The 22,313-nt window shown below is 25.7% G+C and overlaps 4 protein-coding genes and 1 long non-coding RNA gene across 5 annotated transcripts; 3 read left to right on the top strand and 2 right to left on the bottom strand.

Moving 5' to 3' along the window:
• Positions 1-2,626: 2,626 nt before the first annotated feature.
• LOC122847906 (alaserpin) lies at positions 2,627-4,081 on the bottom strand. The gene is made up of 5 exons (XM_044145763.1): positions 3,962-4,081; positions 3,671-3,881; positions 3,367-3,586; positions 2,884-3,185; positions 2,627-2,796 (listed from the first exon to the last, which is right to left on the bottom strand). The coding sequence occupies exons 1-5, from the start codon at positions 4,079-4,081 to the stop codon at positions 2,627-2,629; spliced, it is 1,023 nt and encodes a 340-aa protein (XP_044001698.1).
• Positions 4,082-4,903: 822 nt separating this feature from the next.
• On the top strand, positions 4,904-6,792 carry LOC122847431 (RCC1-like G exchanging factor-like protein). Its single transcript, XM_044145100.1, has 7 exons — positions 4,904-5,112; positions 5,198-5,759; positions 5,834-6,006; positions 6,073-6,234; positions 6,297-6,424; positions 6,489-6,620; positions 6,715-6,792. Exons 1-7 carry the CDS (start codon positions 5,001-5,003, stop codon positions 6,790-6,792), a joined length of 1,347 nt encoding a protein of 448 aa, XP_044001035.1. The 5' UTR covers positions 4,904-5,000.
• Positions 6,793-7,017: 225 nt separating this feature from the next.
• LOC122847430 lies at positions 7,018-9,657 on the top strand. Its single transcript, XM_044145099.1, has 5 exons — positions 7,018-7,568; positions 7,637-7,930; positions 7,989-8,562; positions 8,623-9,449; positions 9,517-9,657. The coding sequence occupies exons 1-5, from the start codon at positions 7,070-7,072 to the stop codon at positions 9,645-9,647; spliced, it is 2,325 nt and encodes a 774-aa protein (XP_044001034.1). The 5' UTR covers positions 7,018-7,069; the 3' UTR covers positions 9,648-9,657.
• On the bottom strand, positions 9,536-13,523 carry LOC122847428 (nuclear pore complex protein Nup133). Its single transcript, XM_044145098.1, has 3 exons — positions 13,401-13,523; positions 13,183-13,321; positions 9,536-13,106 (listed from the first exon to the last, which is right to left on the bottom strand). Exons 2-3 carry the CDS (start codon positions 13,278-13,280, stop codon positions 9,788-9,790), a joined length of 3,417 nt encoding a protein of 1,138 aa, XP_044001033.1. The 5' UTR covers positions 13,281-13,321; positions 13,401-13,523; the 3' UTR covers positions 9,536-9,787.
• Positions 13,524-14,157: 634 nt separating this feature from the next.
• On the top strand, positions 14,158-14,665 carry LOC122847427. Its single transcript, XR_006373365.1, has 3 exons — positions 14,158-14,205; positions 14,366-14,487; positions 14,566-14,665. It is a non-coding gene; the product is annotated as an uncharacterized LOC122847427 (long non-coding RNA).
• The last annotated feature ends 7,648 nt before the right edge of the window (positions 14,666-22,313 follow it).

Here is a 22,313-nt window from a genome sequence, read left to right as displayed (position 1 = left end):
AAAATAAATCTATACATAAAATAATAATTTGGAACGACAAGAAGTTTCAAAAAATATAGCAACAATTTTTTGAAACTTCAAGGATATTGAAGCACTTTTCCGGGATAGGTTAAAAATTACAACTAGTCAATCTTGATCTAGAGGAACCTACCTTTTGCGAGTGAACATCCAAGTAGAAGTTGTCCAGGTATTCTCCAATAATCCAATTAAATTCCATCATATCCTTTTAGCAAATCCATGAAGAAGTTGTCTAGGTAGTCTCCAATAATCCACATAAATTCCATTCCATTTCTCAGCGAAGCCATGTAGAAATTGTCAAGGTAGTCTCCAATAATCCATTTTAATTTGCGGTTAAATCTTCTCAGCAATAATAATAATCCCAAAACAGCAACAGGCACTTTTTACACTTGAACACTTATTTCACTTTTAATATATCACTTAATTTTTTTTTATATATATTTCTTTTTTAATAATATAATCACTAGCACTTGCACAAACACTTTCACTTTTTTTTTTTTTTTTTATGACCACGAGACGATCGGCATATGTGGTCATTTCAAACTAAACAATATACACTCCGCGAAAACTGACGAAAGACGAACTGACGAAAATCTAAGAAACTATTTTACTATTTTATAAACTTGCACTTTTTATTTTTCAACACCGAGCAACCACGAGGTAATTAAAAATATTTCTAACCACGAATTTAACAGACGGAAAATTTTAAGATGATATTAACCCGACGAAACCGAAGAAGAACTGACTACAATTCGTTTAGGACGTCCTTTATATATCCTCGACAACCCTAGACGAGAACTAGAGGTCCTAGAGGTCGCTTTTTCTAGGATTTACTGTCTAGTTTTGCCCTCTGCAGATCAGTCATTGGCTAACGCCAAGCAAAATTTTTTGAAACACTTTTCGCGCCAGGTGAAAAAGAAAATTTCACGTGGTTACATGCTCTCGAACCTAAAAAAAAAACACGTGCAAAAAAAATTTTCATATATATTTTTTTGTGAATTTTAATAATTTGTAAAAGAAAAAAAATACATAAATGTATGTACCGATTATTTTAAAATTAATTAAAATAATTTGGAAATTAAGATTTTGACTGATGAAATTTTCTCGCTGTTGCTTTTCACTGGTGACTTGGAAATTTTACTGAAAAATTATTTCGACATATAGTATTTAAAATTAAGTAATAAAAAAAAAATAAAATTAATAAGTTTTTATTTTATAAATTTGTTGAATCGCCAATCGAAAAATAATAATTGATCAATTAAACACATGCATCTTATACGAGGTAGTGACAATTTAAAATTCGGTTAGAATTATTTTAAATTGCCTCGTGTAGACCACCTCGTGGAATTTTATTATAAAAAAAAATGTGCAAGTGTTTAATTGATCAATTTATTTTTCGATTGTCGATTCAACAAATTTATAAAATAAAAACTGATTAGTTTAATTTGTTTTTTTACTTAATTTTAAATACTGTATGTCGAAATAATTTTTCTGTAAAATTTCCAAGTCACCAGTGAAAAGCAACAGCAAGAAAAGTTCATCAGTCAAAATTTTAATTTGCAAATTATTCTAATTAATTTTAAAATGATCGGTATATACATTTATGTATTTTTTTTTCTTTTACAAATTATTAAAATTCACAAAAATAAATTTTTTTTGCACGTGTTTTTTTTTTTAGGTTCGAGAGCATGGCACGATTTCTCTTTCACCTGGCGCAAAAGGTATTTCAAAAAATTTTGCATGGCGTTGGACAGTGTGATGTACAAGTAAATTTATATTTTAAAATTAATTATAGAATAATTTGCAAATTAAGATTTTGACCGATGAGTTTTTTTTTTTTCATTACAAAATTCCACGTGTTATTTTAAAATAATTCTAACCAAGCTATTAAATTATTTTACGAGACGAAAAAATTTTGAATGCTCTCCGGAAGATAATTAAATTATTTTTTCTGTTCAGATTAAAACGAAAAATAATTTTGAAAATTGTTTTACACGCGAGTTTTTCTCCCTCAGACATCATAATATCCAAATGAAAAGGAAATTTTTATACACAGCAAGATGTCCAGGTGAAAAAAACGTTTAATTTTGAAAAAAAAAATTTTTTTATTTTAAAAATAAATTGTCAAAGTAGAAAGAAATAATTAAATCAACGAAAATAACAAAAATCACTAAATTTATTTATATTTCCCTTTAATTGTTTTTTAAATTATTCAATTTTAAAAATAAACAAAATACCATTATTATTTTTATTTACATGAGTAATAAAATCTAAAGAATCACTAAACTAAATTTATTTATAATTTAAAAATCATTTTCCAAATTATCTTCAAGTTTTAAAAATAACTAAAAAATTAATTACATTTTGTCTATACATTTCCTATACATATATAATTTTAGAATGAATCAAAAATTTTCTATAATATTAAAAAAACATATCAAATTTATTCTAGTCAATATTGAAATTATTCCAAATAAATTATTTATTTATTTATTTATATTTTTTTAAATTAATTTTGTGAATTATTGTACATTTTTTGTATTTTTTATTTTTCTCCTTATTAACTCAAAGATAAATATATTATTATTTTTAAATATGATATATTGTTTCATTCAATAATCGATTCTTTATATCTACAAAAACATGGCTTAGTAATTCGAGCGCTGAGACTTATAACACCTTTTTTCATTATGAAAACTAAAAAAGGACGATCAACTCGTACACTCAAAGTTGATTTTTTATGTGACCAAGTACTGCTCTCATTCGAATCATTATTTTCTAGATATAAACAGTAAATTTAATTAATATTAAAATTAAATAACCATCAAGCAAAAATAATTAAAAATTTATTCAACATTCAATTACCATAAGAAGAAGAAGAAGAAGCTGAAGATGAACAACCTTTTTCATTAACATTGATTTTTACATTTTGTAAAATTTTATCAACTGAAACAGATTCATCTGTCATACGACCAAAATTTGCATCATTTGTAAATATATTTTTTAGACCAAGATTTTTAATAGGCTCATCAAGATTCCAATTTGATTCAATTTTAAATTTAGGAAGTTGTACATGATATTTTTGTTTCTGTTTATTCTTCCAATTTCGAATTGAAGCAAGTTTTTCATTTTTAAGTTCTTCCTCAATAGCTCTAAGTGTTGAAGACCTTTTTGGATAAATTATTATCATTTTGTCACTATTGTCATCGTCATTGTCATCATCATCATCATCTTTTTCATTTTCTTCATCATCAATATCATAAATATCATCGTCATCATTCTGCAAAAATAAATTTTTTCATAGATATAAAATTATTTAAATAGCAATTTTTAAATATTGTTATATACTTTACCTTAAATAAAAGTACAACATATTGAGCAGGAATATTTTTTAATGTTCCTGCATCACACATAAATGTTGCTGACATTGTAGGTACATAAATTGTTTTTCCACCACCAAGTTGAAATTTTTCTTTCCTTGTTTTACTAGCATCAAATGGAAATTTCCAATATCCAGTGAATTTAATTGCATTGACAAGTACAAGCTGTGTTTTTCTATTAAAATCAGCTAAAAATTTACAAGTTTTTTCAATTAGTAAACCAAACTTATTTATTGAAATAATCATAATAATAAATTTCTCAAATTATATACCAGGAATAACAATTTTCGAAAAAGTTGAATCAGTTTCATCATCAATCTGATAGTTGATGGTATCACTGGCTTCAATTGGATCATGGAAATCGATATTTCTAGCAGAAGATTGAAAAATTGATTTAACAATTTTATTAAAATCTGGATTTATGGTGATATCATCAGCCAAATAAATCTTGTTTATCCATATCAATCCACTGCTACTGTCTCCCTAAATTCAATCAACAATATCATTTTCATTAATTATCTAAAAAAACAAACGATTATATACAGTTAAAACAAAAGCATTACCTTGAACGTTTTAATAAATTCTTTTTGAGCTTTTAATATTGTTCGTCGAGACTCTGGACCATGTCCAATAACTGGATGAAATAAATTTCTTGTTTTTTCAGCAGCTCCATGGTAGGTCATTGAGAGAAGCAACCATGTACCAAGTGCAGAAAAAGCTCCATTATTACTTTCTGATGCCAAAACCTATCATTTTATTTACAATATATTTAAATAAATATTCAATCTTCCAATGCATACTGTTGATTAAATTTTTCATGAAATATTTGATCATGTTTTACCTCGTGAAAATCTCCTATGAATTTATTTACATTTTTGTAGATCCAGGAAGGTTCTCCACACACTGCTATTATATTCAAAATAATTAATACTGTTCCAACTTTTAATTTCCCTGAAAATATATACACATGTTATTTTAATTATTAATTAAATAGAATTAAAATATTACAAGTACTTACTCATTATTTTTTTAACAGAGATCTTATTGTTTTTTTCCAAATATTATTTATGATGATCAGCAGTAATGAATAATAGAATGATTCTCAGCAAAGCTGTCTTATAATCTTGTTTCAAACAATACATTTTTTTTATTGCATAAAATAAAACAACTTTTGTTGTGTTATGATATTTTTTGTTGACAAATTTCACAATAGTTTTATATTTGTTACAATTGTCACGTACGTTTATTATCAAAATCGAAATGACAAATGTACATGATTTCCTCAGAATACTGATGTAGTTATTACTAATTAAAGTTTACTAAATAATAGTCAATAGTCATGTTTAAAAACTATTTCTATTTTTTAATAATAATAACATCAACTTGTTTTTATGTCGGTCGAATAGATAACTGATAGATCTATTATCATCACAATAAATCTCTCTCTTTTTTATTTTTCTTTCTTTCTCTGTCAATACATATGTATTCAAACAAAACAATAATAACAAAGAGGTTATATTGTTTATAAATGATCTTCCTTATTTAATTTATATTTAAATAAAATAATAACAATTAACACAAAACTTGAAAATAAACAATAAAATGTTTTCGACAATTAGACATACTTCAAGGTTGATAATTCAACGAAAATTCCAACCAACACGTTCTGTTTATGTAGAAAAAGAAAAACCTGGAGCAAATATACCACTTCCAGGTATAAATAATATTTTTTACAATAAATATTTAATTGTTAATAAATGTTTTGCATTTAATTTTAATATCCTATTGATATAATAAAGTATTTCAGTATCCAATAAGTCGTCCTGGTGATAGAAGAGTTTACGTATGGGGATTAGCTGATCATGGTGGTCTTGGAACCTTAGGAAAAGTTAAAAAATCATCTGATGATTTTAATTATATACCAAAACCAAGTCGTTTATGGTTTGGTGAAAATCATAAAGTAACTCATATTGCATGTGGTTATGGTTTTACTGTATTTGGAGTTGATGATGGTAATAATGATAAAAATATTGTTTATGGAAATGGAATAAATACAGATTCACAACTTGGCTTTGATGATAAAGATTTAAAACATTATAAAAATGATATTATACCTGTTTCACGACCAATACCATTACCATTAAAAAATACAAATACAAAAGTAATTAGTATAGCTGCTGGAAGAGCACATCTTTTAATATTAACAACTGAAGGATTATTTACACTTGGTAATAATGGATATGGACAATGTGGTAGACCAATTATACAAAATGAAGATTATAATCATAGTCATGTTATTCATCATATACCAGATATTAAAGGAACAAAAATAACTAAAGTTTTTGCTGGTCAAGATCACAGGTAAATTAATTTAACAAATGTTTATCATGTTTTTTGTCACATCAAGGTTTTTAATTTTTTAAATGTTATTATAGTATGTTATTAAATGAAAATGGAGAAGTGTACTCATTTGGTTGGGGAGCTGATGGACAAACTGGACTTGCACATTATAAAAATGAATACGTACCAAGTTTAGTAAAAGGAGATTTATCTGGTGAAAGAATTATCAAAGTTGCATGTGCTGCTGACTGTGTTCTTGCTCTTAGTGGTGAGTAATTTAAAATATTAAAATAATGAACATTGTAATGATTAATTGATTGATTTTTTTATATAGAAAAAGGTAAAGTTTATGGCTGGGGAAATGCTGAATATGGCCAACTACCAGTTCAAGGTGATAATCGTCAAATAAATATTGCCACTGAGATTGAAGACTGTGCTGATCTTGGTCATGTTGTTGATATTGCTTCTGGAGGAAGTTATTGCATGATGCTAACAAGTAAGTCAATTAATTTCTTTTTGCATTAATTATTTAATTAAATAACTAATGTTAATTTACAGAGGAAGGTGATGTTTATGTTTGGGGATTTGGTATATTAGGACTTGGTCCAAAAGTTGACAAAATAACAGTTCCAACTAAAATACCAAATACACTTTTTGGAAAAAATCCTTATCAACCAAATGTCAAGGTAATTTTATTAAATTAATTAAAATTAATTTAAACAATTATTTATATTTTTATATTTTATATAGGTTGCACAAATTTATAGTGGAATGAATTCAATGGCAGCTGTTACAAGCTCAGGTGATCTTTATGCTTGGGGAAATAATAAATTTGGAAATTTAGGAATTGGCTCATGTTTAGATCAATTTTTTCCTCTTAAAGTATGTATATTTTTTTTCTCCTCAAGTATCTTTAATGTTATTCACGTTCATTGGTAATTTTATTGGAGTAATAATTTTATAAATATCATTTCAGGTTGCAGTAGGAGCTCAAGTTCAAAATGTTGCTTATGGACCAGATCACACAGTGACAATTTGCAAACCATTTATATAATTTTAGGTATTTTATAATTTTGTAAATATCTATAATAAATTTTTTAATATAAAATAAAATGAAAAACAAACAAGTCTATGTGTAAACTTCTGATTATTTGTTTTTACATATTTATAAAATTAAAAAAAAAAACAGATATGCCCTAAATTTGTACGGAAATCTTTGCTTATCTTATCACTGGTGTCGTTGTAGATTTTATCTCTCACCTCAACGAATGATTCATTATTAGTTGACGATGAAAAATAATACAAGTATGTCATTTTAATTTATACGTGATATGAAGTTTAAAATTATAAACTATTTAATATTAATTTATTTAATATTATTTTTAAGTATTAATAATTGTCAATCACGTATTCCAAGTTATCTTGAAGAATGTTACGAGAAAGAATTTATTCAAGGACCACAACTTCCCATGAATCTTATGGTGTTAATTGATATTATAAGAAAAGCTGAAAAATCATGTGAAACAACAATGGATTTAAGATTATTTTCTTCATCATTATTACACAGATTTAAATTTGATGGAATTGAAAAACATTCTGATATTAAATTTGATAATGGAATATTGCCATTTAGTGGTACGGGTTATCAACGTATGAAAAATAGTATTATTCATGATCTTGTACCTGGAAATTATAAAAATTTTCCAGATAAAAATTTAACAATTTATGAACGTTGTGCATTACATCGTGCAATATCAAATACAATTTTAGATACTGAAAATCCAGAAAATGATAAATTTTGTATGGAAAGACCAACTGAAAAAATATCAGGTTTGTTTATTAATAATTAATTCAAAATTATTATATTTTGTTGTCCTAATAAATGATTATTATTTTAGAAACATTAATGTCAAAAAATATGAGAAAGTGTCCACTGGAGCAAGGTGTTATTTTAACACCTTATGGTACTTTATCACCTGGTGCAATTATTTCAGCAATAGCAGCAGCTCTTCAGCCACAAAAAGTTGCTGTTAAATTACTTTTGGATCAGTCAAATGAATTTGCATTAAATCAAGATGATGTTGACATTATTTTTCCAGATAATAAAATGATTGGTGATAAATCAATGTGGTTGAAATCAATTTTATCATCTTCATTGGAAATTGATAATACCTGGGCAGCAACAATTGCTGGTAACATTTAAATTTTTGTTAATGATAAAATTGTAAATAATTTGGTAAATGTCTCCAGGTGATTTGGCAGAAATGGCAATATATCAGGGTCCATTACATAGCACAAAAATGATGCTTGGTGGTACTGGTTTTTGGAATAATACCATGAGACCACAAGTATTTTATTTACTTGGTAAAGATGGTACATTTGATGCAACAAGATCTGAACTTATTGGAGATATTGATGGATTTATAATTGCTAAAAATTTACAATATTGGAAAACACAATATAGTAATTTAAGATTAAGTCAAATTTTAGATTTATATTATTCAACAAAAGGTAGTGTTTTTCATTCAGATGTGCGAGCATGTACAAGAGGTAGAGCATTTTGGTTTGTTGCCTTGAGAACAGTTCTTGAAGAACAAGTTTTTGCATTTGCTCAAGTATTGGCTTATCGTCGTTCAATTGCACACATGACAAATCAAGTATTAAAAAATTTAGTTACACAAGTTGTTGATAAATTTACAGATTATACAAATAATCATTTATTTCCTGAGCTTTTTTGTATCAATGAAAAAAATCATCCAAGGGTTGAAGTTCTAGTGGCTTTTGATGGAGCTTGGAGTGTAGAATATACTTCAGATTTTATTGCGTAAGTATTTATTGTCATTTTTGTTTAATAATAATTGATTATTGGTAATAATTGTTTTAGGGTACTTTTAGAAGACTTGGATGTATCTGTATTTGGCTCAAAGATTGGTTTAATAAATGGTGAAAATGGTAGATGGTTATTAAATGTTACAAACAGTCCAGCAATTGTTCATACAGCATTTTACAATTTAAGCTCAAACTCTTGGCCAAGTAAAATAAATTTATCTGCAATTTTTAATCAAGTTGATAATTATTTTACTGACAAATGGATCAAAACAAATCAACAACTCAATAGTTTTGGTAATTTAGGACAAGTTATTCTTATTCTTGCACCAACAATTAAAATGACAACTCAAGAAAAACAATTAGCTGTATCGACAATGAGTAATCTTCGTAAAAATCATCCTGATATTAATATTATGTATTACACAACAGAAGAAAATTCAAAAAATCTTGATGGCCTGTTACTCGACGAGAGAGATTATTTAATATTTACATCTAGAATTGATGAAATTGTAAGATTTCTTTTGACAATTCCTCGTAGTATTAGACCTGGTAAATGCAGTCAATATCCTTATCGTGAAACCGTCAATCAAATGGAAGAGTATGTTCAACCATATGAAACAATTATTTATCGTTTAGATCAAATGTGGAAAATAAATACAAAAGAAATAGCATTAAATTTTTCTGTTGTCGGGTATGGAACAATTGAAGTTTGCACATGGAATCAAAAAAGATACGATGGTCGACAAGAAAAATTATATTGTCGTGAAGTATCTGGACACAGTGAAACAACTTTTATAGAAACTTTTAAATGCCATGATAAAATTAATTGCACTGCCATTCATTATCAAGTTAGAGGAATGTCTTCGACAAAAAAATGTACAGGTAAAATGTAAAAAACAAATGGTTATTTGAAATTAAAAATATTTATTCAATTTTTTTTCATTTTTAGAAATTGAATGTAGAACTCCAGAACATATTCGTTACTTGATGAGACTTGAAAATTATTTGTGTTCTGGTATGTCAAATATTTCACCGAAATTTTTCATGTTTGTAATTTTAATTTTTTTCATAATAAAATAACTCAACATAGATCAACACGTATTATTTCATTAAAGAAATAAAAAAATTTTTATTTAAAACTTTTACAAAATAAAAAGAAGAAAAAAAAAAAAATATTTATAAGCTTAGAAAAAATTGGCAATGATTATTTTAAAAATTATTTATAATTGATACAATTGTGAGGTATGTTCGTAAACTAATTTAATAAGATACTGAAAGTTACTTGATGCTTTAAGTTCACCAAGTTCTGGTTCATTCATTAATTCATCAATTGGAGGCAAAAAATAATCAAAATCAACTCCCATCATATGATAAAGACTTATTAATTTAAATATAAGAGTTTGTGATATTTCTTTATCTGGATTTTTAACAACAATATCCCATTTATTTTTTTTTGCTGCTCTTGCCCATATTCTCAGTCTCAATGATTCTTTTTCATCATTTATTGTAATATATTCAAGTAAATCAAGTGATTTTTTAAAATCAAATTCATTTGCAAGTGTATTTTCTTCACATGTATAAAGTGTTATTAATTCAATTGGATTTAATACTCGTAATTTTTTAGTATCATAACCATATGCTTCAAGTACTGAATCTGGTAAACTTTCTTGATGTCCAATTAATTCTAAATCACTATCAATTGCAGCTAATGTTTCTTCAAATTCATTATCAATATCTGTCAAACATAATAATGCTAATTTACTCATTGATAACATTGTTTTTTTTCTTTTAACAAGTTCAACTTCTTGTGTTGCCAATGAATGTAATGTATTTGCTGCTAAACGATATTCATTTGTTAATGATGCTTGTAGCCATGATAACTCTGGATGTTCAGCTAATTTTTCAGTTAATTCAGTAGCACCACCTCTTCTACATCTCTCAACAAGTTGTCCCTGTTTACCACCTTTAACATACCATGAAAATAAAAAACCAACAAAATCTTGATTTGAAAATTTTTCTGTATAACTATCTAATAATTTTTTATTATCAGTTAATTCACATATTTGTACAAGTGTTGCAAAATCACAATATTTTTCAGCTAACATTGCTGCATTTTCATAATGTTGATGTTTAATTAATGGCTGAATTAAATTTGTTCTTTCTGTTTCATATTTTTTTAATAATATATCAAATTTATCTGTACCACGTATACTTTCAAGATGACATTTTCTACCATCAAGAATAAGATCAATTAAACCAACAATTTGATCATAAAGTTCACGTTTAATTGTTGCATCATTTGTACCATTAACACCATATTTTAATGTTAATTTTTGCATTGTATATAATGAAGTTTTAAGATCTTGTTTACCAGATGCTGCTGTCCATGGTAAATATTCAGTAATGGCATTTAATGTTTTAGATGGTACATATCTATCAGCATTATTTTGACGATATTTAATAACTTCATGCAATATACCAAGTATAATTGTATTAACACGTAATATATACTGTGATATTTGTGGTGTTGGCATTTCAGTTTGTGTCATATCATTGACTGTATTAACAAGATACGGTAATATATTATGTATTGTACTAACTTCACGATAAAAAATATCTTTTGATGTTAATGAATCAGATATAATTGTATCTTGATTTAATGATTTTTTAATAATTTCATCTAATATATCTGGATAACGATTTTGTAAATTAAATATTGCTAATGCAGCAATTATTTTTTCAGCATATTCACCAAGTACATATGACGTTGACATAATAATACCACGATATGATACAGCACAAAATCTATCCCATAAATTATATTCTTTTAAAAATGTAACATAATGATCAAGTGATTTTAATTTTCCCTCAAGTTGATGTTGTATTTGTACTGAATTAACTGTTGTCATTGTCATTGATGTATCCATATGATTTGCCCATCTTGGATCATTTGCTGGACAATCATCAATTAATTTTCTACCAACCTTCAATACAAGTGTATCTAAATTTGCATCAATATCCATTATTGGCTCTTCTTGATATGGAAATAATTCATTTAATATTTGTTCACATTCTGATCTTTTTTGTTTTAATGAATAAACAAATGCTGCTGTTAATTGTTCAATACCTTCATTACTAAAATACATTTCTTTTAATTTATCATTTGTTATTGTTGTTGTTGTATAATTATAATTATTATCATTTGTATTATTATAATCACACAAACTATTATTAACATCAGCAATACTATTATTAAAATCATGTGATGTAAAATCACTTTGTGTTATTGTAACAAGTCCTAAATTTTTTGTAAATAATACTGGTGTACCAGAACATAATGAACCACCAAGTATTGCATCTTCATTACCACGTATTAAATTAATTTGATCTTGTTCATATTCATTTGTTGTATTAACAACAAGTAATGTTGATGAATCATATATTATTGCTTCCCAACCACAATATATAAAACGAAATTCTGATAAATCATAAACATTATCATTTTGATATGTAAAATAATCAATTTTAACTTGTGTAAACCATGTAAATGTATTTGATAATGTTGTACCATCAAGTGACAATAAACCAATAGCAAATGATATTTTACGTGATATATCAGTAATATGTGCAGCAACAAGTAATATTATACCTTCATCACATACTTGCATATCAATTGGCCATGTTTCTAAATTTTGTTGATTAATAACTGGTGATTCAAATATTCTTCTTTGAAATGCTTGTGATATTATTGTTCCAATATCTTTATCAAATTCCATTTTTTCAATATCACCATTTGGAAATGACCAATATTGTAATGATGAACCAGCAAGTATTAATACACGACTATCTTTATTATTAATTGTTGTACATATTACTTTAGCTAATTTTGTTTCAACTGGTTGTGATTGTGGTATTGCACGAAATATTGATGACATACGACGTCCAATATCACTTAACCAACCTTGACTACGTAGTACACGACAATTAATAATATTTCTACCATTATTAAATTGTGGTTGTAATAATGCAACAGTACATGTTGTTGTTGCTAATATACAACCATGACCAGGTACATGTGTTAAACAATCAACTTCTTGTCCAGCTAATTCAGCTGATGTTTCAACAGATGTTTCTTCTTGTGCAACACTTGCCCAATAACGTACAATACCTTCTGGTGATACTGCCATACAACATGGTACTTGATGACCTTGTGGTAACCATACAGCAATACAATCAGCTTTATGTGCAAGATCACTTTGTGGTAATATTAATTCACGACATTGACTTTTAAATGATGGACGTTGTTTTGGATCATGTATTGTTGTTTTACATTGCCATACTAAAAGACGACGACCACATACAAGCCATGCCCAACCAGTTTCAGATAAACTAACACTAACTGATGTATTTGGATCAATAAATGTTAGAGCTTCTTTTACAAGAACTGGCAATGATGAACCAAAACTCTCGACAATATGATTTGCTGATCTACAGATTATTTGAACTGACTGATTTGAACGACCTGATATACTTGGTACACTGTATTAAAAATAATAAAAACAATTAATTTATGTCTAACAAAATTATGAAAAAGTTATATATTTTTATGATTTACCTGCTTTGTCGTTTTAATGATTGGGCCATTGACATTCTTTTACGTGGTGATGTTATTCCACGTCCAATAAAACCTCCACCGATACTTTGCCGATCCATTATTTATTTTTACTATTTAATTATGTAATTTTTAAAAACAACTGAAACAATATTTGTCACGTAATTAATTGATAAAGATTATAATATATTTTATTTATTCTTAGACAATTATTTGTATACCTTGCCGGTTCCTAACCTCCTCGACATGAAATGTTTATATAAACAATACTTATTACCTATCACATACACAATTTTAATTATTTTATTTATTCTAAACTGTATGAATAATTATTGAAACAATTAATTTAATTATATTGTTTATGTATATTGTAATGAATTGTTACAATTTATATAAACAAATCGAATAAATATTTTGGCGCTTGTTCCTCTTTTTTTTTTTTTTTTTACTTCTCTTTTTTTCTAGGTATATTTTTTTTTTTACCTAGTTATTTTATTAATGAGATTGTTTCATACAAGATAGCGTTCAATCCTTTGTCTCATTGTTTTCATATTTATTTTTAATAAATACATATATTATAAACAATAATTAACAATTGTTTAATTATATTTAATGATTAAACCATATAATTAACGTTATAAAATAATAATTAATGTATAAATAAATTTATTTAATTAAAAAAAAGACAATTAATTACCATCTAGCGGAGAAAGTTACATACTAGAGTTCCCGCTCACACATTTTTGTTACTATGTGGCTCGAGTTCATTTCCGTCTTGTTCGCATTCGATAGCCTCCATCTTGTTCTACGTCAGCTCTGCTAAGTCTTGATCTAACGGTTTTTTTATTACTCCAAAAAAAATTCTCAATTTTATTGTAATCTATCAATTAATCCGTTGTAAAATGTTGTTAGTAGTGATTAATTAGTTATTTTACTTATTTTTACATAAAAAATGAACATGTGTTGGCAGTGGTCAAAAAACAATAAAAATGCCGACTAATTTATCAGCAAAAAATAGCACCAAAGGTTCGTGAAAATTTATATTTTTTACTTTTTACATATAAATAAACAAATAAATATATAAATAATTGTTTATTCATCACTAAAACATAAATACGTACTAAAATTAAAAAGAAACATTTGAGGTTTTGGCTTGGTAATGAAAATGTAATGGTATTGTTTCAAGGTCACTAATTGGAGTAATGACTCATCAAATACAACTAGTAAAATCATGATTGAGGGTATCATCATCATCATCAGGAGTAAATGATTGAGGTACCATTGACAATGTCAGCTGTCATAAACACAGTAAGTTGATTTAATTTTTATTTGAATGAAATAAAACTGACAAAATTATTAAATAATTTTGTACTCATTTTTTTATAGACAACAACAACCTTACAGCTGTCAGGATCTTGTTTGTGACAAAGTCATTGAGAAATATAATGTCAACTGGTGCAACTGATGATGGTGACAGTGATAAATGGTATGTTTGTTTTGTTATTTTTACACAAATGATTCGACTGATTAGTAATGTTGACTATTGTCATGACTACATACTGACACATGTAAACAATTAAACAAACATTATCTAGTCTTTTTTGATTTGTAAATATTTTGTCATTACAGTCAAGACTGTGCTGCTGTGCTCGTGATAATCAACCTACTGATGATTTATCAAAAACAACTTGGACATCATAACAATGACATCAGCATTAAATAAGTCGGTCAATAGTCAACATGAAGTCATCCAACAATATAGTAAACTTTTTAATTTCTTTTTAATAAAATATATCAATTGAATTGTTGAGTAATTATGTTTTTAATTTTTATATAGATACTCATGAAGTGGCAGTTATTCAATGTCGATGAATACTTGACTGAACAAGTGTCAAAGGACCAGCTGCAATTGAATAGAAAATTCAATTACAAATGAATTGACTACGTGTGACTTCATGGGACTACGTGGGACCCCGTTCAAAAGGTATTTGGCAACGTGAGACAATTAAAAAATTTAATTTACCCCTACAGAAAAGTCCACCACAATGTTATCTTTATTTTAAAAAATTTAATAATTAATTATTCGTTAAAAATCCTCGTTTATTTTTAATTCTTTATGAATTTTTTGTTTATTATTATTTTACAGTAGCGTTGCTCATGACAATCACACCTCCTGCCCTCATTTTAAGTTATGAATTTTAAATTTTTTTAAAATTTCCGTGTCACTTATTTTTTGGTACAGTAGCAGTTTTAAGAACATACGTATCAATTTTAATCCAAGTCTGATTTTCCACCATTTCAAATCGCATATGATGTGACACTAAATAGTTACAATAGGGGTTTACATTGTATGTTATATAAAAAAGAAAAAAAAAAGGGTCTTTCCCCGTTCTTATTGTCAACAAAAAATATATATATAAAAAAAATAAAAAACATACATGCTCAACGAGTTTATTTATGAATTCAGAGTAAGTAATGCACAAGATTGGATTTACAGCGATTTGAAATCTATCTGCGTAAAATCTCCTGAAAAAAAATTATTCTTTTTTTTTTATTTTTTCTATCATATATTTATTTACAATTTTATAATCTGTCTTGTTAAACACATACGTATGTCACCGTCTTAAAGACGATAAATAAATTGAATAGAGTTTTTTTGTTGTTAAAAAAAAACTAATAAAAATAAACTTGCTAAATTTAAATATCATAGAAAAAATATAAAAATAAATCATCGCTTGTATTGCATCGATAAATAACAGTTTATTAACACACTAAAAGTATAGAATTAACAGGAAAAATACAACATGCTGTGTCTCTAATTAAAACAAACGTGATTACATGTTTTAAGTTTAAATATTAATCATCAAGTAAATTATTCAATCGCGATGTAAATATATTCCACATATTTTTAAATTATTATTATTTTTTTTTTACATTTTTCATTAGTTTATTTTATTAATTTTAAATCTATTATTATTTTTGATTTATACGAAGGGATGATGATATAATATTTAGGAAAATTGAGATGTGATGATGGTTCATGTAATATCTCTTCTATATCCTTTCTGCAATTTTACTAATCCCAAAGTCAAACACATTGTCACGGATTTTATAAATTTTTTCATCCCCCGTTTTTTTTAACTTTGTTTGCACACGTGTTTTTCTACCCTGTAAATTATTCAATTTATTTTATTTTAAAAATAACCATTTACCATACTTATTTTATTATTTATCATGAATTAACAATCATTTTATTTTTGATAAATATATTTCTTCAATTATGCCAATGAAAATTTTAAATAAATTTAAAATAAATGTAATATTTATTTGATGTCTACAGCTATAAATATTATAGAAATATTAAATTCTATTTTCGACAATCGTATAAGTAAAAAAAAAAATCATTTATGTATTGCTTTAATTAATTTTAAAGCTGTAGATAATTATTAATTTTTATCTTAATTATTAGGAAGTTATTTTTTTAACCAAAATTGATAGATTAATATTTGATTATTATTTCATTAAAGCTTGAGATATTTTTTATAGATTATTATTTAAATCTGATTAATTGATATTTATTCAAATTAATTATTTAATTACAGTCGTACGGTGTATTTAATTTGAATATAAATTTTTGAAAAATTATCATTTGATATGAGCTCAATGTTGCCCGATGTAAATGTCATCATCATCATCAATATCATCAAATTAATCTGACAAAAATTTCAAGTTTTAGCTGATTGATAATAAATCTTTTTTTAATTTTAATAAATTAAATAAACCAAATATTATTTTGTTGTTGTTTTTAGACATTCAAAAATGTTTGCAATTATTAAACTTGAGATTAAACTTGATCAAGTTGGACAATAATTATTCTTGATAATTAAAAAATTTTTTTTTCTGATTAAATTTATAAAAGTTTTTAAATTAATATACTTTTTATTTATTTAAATTTTTAATATTCCATAATTAAGAAAAAAAAATAATAACGAAGAAAGTCAAAAGTTTAAAATACAAGATCAAAAAAGTTTCATGGTGCTTTCTTTAATTACAAACTCGTTATTGCTTTGTTTGTATCTATATACGAAAAAATTAACAGCTTGCACAGTCGGGTGTAACGCCAGTGGTGCTGCGGTATACCAGGGCTTTTATTAATTTATCACTGTATGTTTATTAACAGAGCACAAGCTTGGTGAAATAATACCAGTTGAATTACACACACACAAATAATACATCACATATTTTTTTTAATTTACAAAACCATCGCGTGTTTTTCATATTCATATTAATGCAAATTATTTACATACATATTATACGACAACTATGTTATGTTTGGTCAAGCAAATTGAAAAAATATTTTCATATAAAAACAAAAAAAGTGATGCTTAAAAAATTATATGTACGAGTTGTAATTACATAGTAATTAGGATCATTTCGTTGTGAAGTATTTAAAAAATTCAAACGATATTATATCAATTTTTTTTAAATATTTTTTTATTAAATATTTAGCATAACTATGCATTTATAATATCCAAAAAATATATAGCAGCTACTTCAAGTACATTAAAAAGAAAAGAGAAAAAAAAAAAGAATTGAAATGTATCACGCTAGTTTTCTATACAATTGATAGGGGAAAACGAGTTAAAATATCTTGAGAAACACTTGGGGGTCCCATTTCTATAACCATCTAATTGTTTTACTCTTAATAAATATACACTAACGATATTATTTACTGTCGACTCAATATCCGCCTTATAGATAAGCTTGTTATCAATGATCAAATTTTCTCATCATAATGGGGGATCTATTGGTCAGCCAATTGTTGTGTCACATGTATATATAGACTGATAAATAACACCCTCTTATACTTTTATTTTCAACCCATCAAATTGATAAACACGTTTCACTAAAAATTTACTATTCATTGATATACAACATTATACTGATTGAGGGTTCTTTTATATGTTGAATTTATTTCGAGCTCTTGTATATTTTGAAAACAAAATTAAAATATGCTGGTAATGAATTATTCACGTAATAAATTATTAAACTTTTTTTTTACAAAACAAAAAAAAATAAATAAATATTTAAATAATTTTTTATTTATTTATTTATTTGTAAATAAATAAAATATAAATTAATTTGGAGATAGATTATTATCTAATTAATTAAATAAAATTGAAATAAAAAAAAATAAGATTAATTTTGGTTTTTTTTTTTGGTTTAAAGTGGGTTGAATATTTTAAGACAAACGTATTATTAAACAGTGGCAAAAGGGCGCGTTATGAATATTGGGCATCTGTTGAATGTGCAAAAGCCAGAGAGGATTTTGAAAGTTGAGGATACTGGCCCGGAGGGCGAAGAGGATTATAATAGGTTTTGTTTTAGTAGGCGTAAATAACTTCTGTGTTAAAACAAGAAATTAACTAATCAACTCCGCCTTTATTTGTGTTTAATTAATTTTTTATATATGATATATATTTAAAATTATTATTATCATATTAAAATAAAAACTGATGCGGTCAATTGCAGCTTAACTATTCAATTTTTTTTTCTCTCAATATATATATTATTTTTAAAAGAAAATTAATAACACGTTAGCTCCTAAATAAACCAAATACAATTAAATTTTTCAAAACTCTAAAAAAATTTATTTTATACTATAATAATATTAAAAGAAAAGAATTAAATTTTATTTTTTTCCCGCCCGTTGGGTTTCTTATATTTTAATATGAAATATCCATTTTGCTCTACTTAATGTTTTGTTTTAAGATTAAGTCAAAATAGTTTGTTGTATATTTATATATATATAAAAATAAAAGTTAAGACAACGATGCGCAGTGGCGTTTCATCGTGTATATTATATAGGTTGAACGTAATTCTCAGAGTTTGAATTTCGACCCCTGGTGTTCGCGGTTGGACGCCATCTTATTTATTGTTTTAATTATATCAGAATATATCGTTAGAAAACGTCAGGGGCCTCTCTGCACCGCCAAATACATGCGATTTATGATAAAGAAAACGACAAAGTATTTTGTTTTTCTTTCCTTAAAATTGTTCCTTTTGTGTTTAGATTTATTATATATATTATTGATTTGTTTATCAACTAATCAATCAGTTTTAAATATCAAAAATTCATTTTATTTTCTAGTTTAAAAATATGTCCCTGTTTCATGTAATAATATAGTCCATAAATGCTTCTTTACATTCAAGTTACCAACCGTCAAACCAACAAAACTCAAATGATCATCAACGGGGGGTGCTAGCGTGTGTTGACGCGTGTAATTTGTTGAATCGCATCGTGAATGAATTATCAATTTATTAGCAAAAACGGGATTGTATTATTTTTTATATTATTTATTTTATTTTTTATCATCAAACTAATATATACCAAAAAATCGTAGTTTGCTTCGCACGCAATATGTTTTTTTATTTTTTCTTTTTTTCATTTAACTATTTGATTTAATTTTTATATGCTAAATATTTCTGGTTATTTAAAAATAAGAGACAAGTAATAATGGTCCTTGTTGAGAATATTTTTGCCTACCAAATTGCTAATTTATTACCAGTGGGTTGATTTCCATTGTTGCAAAGTTTTTAAGCCTCACTGCGTCGAGACCCTTAGTTTACCAGATGCATTGATACATTTACATGATATACCCACATGATTCAAAAAAAAATTTTAATTATACTTTTTACTTCAAGTGTGTAATATATAAAAAATAGATAAATTCATTTTCTTCTATTTCATCTCATTCTAATTGATTAAAATCAATGATTTTATTATTTTTTATATCGAGAAAAATATCTTATCAATCACTAATTGACTGTTCTTTTACTGTTTTACATTTATTTATTTAAAAAAAAATAAAACAACAACAACATGAGATTAAAGAGATAAAAGCATTTAATGGTAGTGTATATATCTTCATTATTATAGTGTATCCATAGATTTAACGATATGATTGAAGAAAAAAAAAAGAAAAAAAAAAAAAAGAAATCTTTAAAATTAAGTTTTTTTTTTTTTTGATGGAAAATTCAAGACAACTTTCTAGATAGTAACTGATGGTTATTTTACTTTTGGTAATCTTTTACTTTATTGTATTTTGGTTTTTCTTTTTGTTTGTATATCTTTTTAGCAGTGTGCTTATTTTTATTTTATTTTTCACTGCACCATAGTCAGGCGGCGTCTGGGCGCGCGCCTGCTGGTATGTCTGGTATTTTTGGCCAGTCTTTTTGAAGCTCCAACCCAATCAAATGTTGTCCAGATTCTTTCACTGCAACATCCACACCTTTATCATTCTCCCACTCTTTTTAAAAAAAGACAAAAAACAATGACAAAATATTCTATAAATTATCAAATAATTTAATTGAAAATAAAAATGTTTATTTTTAAATTTTCGTACAATTGAATTATATTTCGAAAAAAAAAACAAATACAAAAACAAGTTCAATAAAATTTATATAGAGAAAATATATTCAGGTGAATACACGCGATCATGATGATCTCTATCTTTGCTTGATAAATTATACTGTTCATTCTTGACCACCTCTTTCTTTCTCTCTCAATTTTTTTTCCAATGGTATTATCCTTTTCTAGTCTCAACCCCAAATTCAACTCTTCTGTTCACCTTTATTTCTTTACAATACACATTTCAGGGCTCACCTTAATATTAATTTGCCCTTCTATTGTCCACTTTTATTACTCACATATTTTACATACTTTTATTTAATTTTATAAAATATATTATTATTCATTTGTGTTTGTCGCGTTGTAGTCACTTTTCATTTAACTTTTTTTTTTTTTTTCCATAGCAACTTGTCTACTTATAAAATTCAGTAAGAAATATTATTAAAAATTTAACTCAACTTGGACATTTTTTTTCTTTATTTTGTCAATTTAAAATAATGAATAAAAATATATTTTTTTAATTATATTTACAAACTCAGGAATATATACTGATATAGGCATTTTTTTTTTTTCATATTTAATTATATCGATTCGATAAATATTTGAGTTTGTTTTTTATATTTATAAAAGTATATAAGATATACAACTGGTAAATTGATTTGAGTTTTTTATTTGTTTTAAAGTGTATATATTATTATAATAATGATTTTATTTAACAATTTTAATTTATTGATTATCGTCGAGACAAAAAAAAAAAAAAATAAATAAATTTTCATTTAACTGGTCCTCTCAATCCTCTCTGAATGATGATGTATTTCTTTTTCACTGATGACGTATGGTAGAGTAGTTTCAAATCGACGTATTTTTCGTTTTATTCCCGCGAGAGTCAAAAGAGCTAAAAGATCCATAAATCATTGATGGGCTTGCGTGGCCAAAAGAAATACCGAGGACGGTTACAGTTCAGACCAGGTATCCACAAAATTCCAGCAAAATATTATATATATTCTCTCACCTCTCTCTCTTTTTCTTGCACGCACATTTTTTATTATAATATTCTTTAAAATAATTACAAACTTTCTAAAAAAATATATTTATTTTTTTTTCAAATTAAATTATTATTTTATTATATCTATAAAAAAAAATTTATCTAACAATCATAAAATTTATTTTAATTTAATATATTTTTGTTTATTTTTCGTTTCACTCCTTAATTTAACACTTCCCTCCCACTAAAATTTACTTATGCCAAATTTATTGACAGTAAAATTTTTATCTCCACCCACAATAGTATAAACTTTTATTACTAATTGATTGGCCAATTGAAAATCATCAAGGAAAAACCAACCCTAAGAATTGAAAAATAAAATATATATTAAAATATATTCAATCCCTTATTTTATTTAAAAAAAAAAATAAGTATAAATACCTTGTACCTCCGACTGTGAAAGCCGTTAGTCACTGACATGTTCTTTGCATGGAGAACCCATTTGGTAATCAAACCTAAAAACGAAAAAAAATAAGAATTTTTTTTCCTTTTTGAATTAATAATGAAAAAAAAAAAAATTACCTTGTTTTCTCTAATTGAATTTGAGGAAGTAAAAAATTATTATTTCGTGAATTGTCATCATTAAAAATAAATATTATTTGACTTATATCTACTTGACAAAAAAAATTTTAATCTGACATGTTAAAAATTTACAAATTTCCCCAAATTATTAAGGGC

Source organism: Aphidius gifuensis, linkage group LG1 (assembly GCF_014905175.1).
Source record: "Aphidius gifuensis isolate YNYX2018 linkage group LG1, ASM1490517v1, whole genome shotgun sequence".
In the NCBI taxonomy this organism is placed as follows: Eukaryota; Metazoa; Arthropoda; class Insecta; order Hymenoptera; family Braconidae; genus Aphidius; species Aphidius gifuensis.
This window is presented reverse-complemented; position numbering and strand designations above follow the sequence as displayed.

What these genes read in the sequence shown, in the direction of transcription:
- LOC122847428 (XM_044145098.1), bottom strand. Translation starts at nt 13,280, where the DNA reads ATGGATCGGCAAAGTATCGGTGGAGGTTTTATTGGACGTGGAATAACA. An exon ending in TCATTAAAACGACAAAGCAG is followed by an intron (nt 13,107 to 13,182) that starts GTAAATCATAAA and finishes TTTTTAATACAG; the next exon opens with TGTACCAAGTATATCAGGTC.
- LOC122847430 (XM_044145099.1), top strand. Translation starts at nt 7,070, where the DNA reads ATGAAGTTTAAAATTATAAACTATTTAATATTAATTTATTTAATATTA. An exon ending in CTGGGCAGCAACAATTGCTG is followed by an intron (nt 7,931 to 7,988) that starts GTAACATTTAAA and finishes AAATGTCTCCAG; the next exon opens with GTGATTTGGCAGAAATGGCA. An exon ending in TATACTTCAGATTTTATTGC is followed by an intron (nt 8,563 to 8,622) that starts GTAAGTATTTAT and finishes TAATTGTTTTAG; the next exon opens with GGTACTTTTAGAAGACTTGG.
- LOC122847906 (XM_044145763.1), bottom strand. Translation starts at nt 4,081, where the DNA reads ATGACCTACCATGGAGCTGCTGAAAAAACAAGAAATTTATTTCATCCA. An exon ending in AATTTATTAAAACGTTCAAG is followed by an intron (nt 3,882 to 3,961) that starts GTAATGCTTTTG and finishes GATTGAATTTAG; the next exon opens with GGAGACAGTAGCAGTGGATT. An exon ending in TTCGAAAATTGTTATTCCTG is followed by an intron (nt 3,587 to 3,670) that starts GTATATAATTTG and finishes GTAAATTTTTAG; the next exon opens with CTGATTTTAATAGAAAAACA.
- LOC122847431 (XM_044145100.1), top strand. Translation starts at nt 5,001, where the DNA reads ATGTTTTCGACAATTAGACATACTTCAAGGTTGATAATTCAACGAAAA. An exon ending in TTTGCTGGTCAAGATCACAG is followed by an intron (nt 5,760 to 5,833) that starts GTAAATTAATTT and finishes ATGTTATTATAG; the next exon opens with TATGTTATTAAATGAAAATG. An exon ending in ATCAATTTTTTCCTCTTAAA is followed by an intron (nt 6,621 to 6,714) that starts GTATGTATATTT and finishes ATATCATTTCAG; the next exon opens with GTTGCAGTAGGAGCTCAAGT.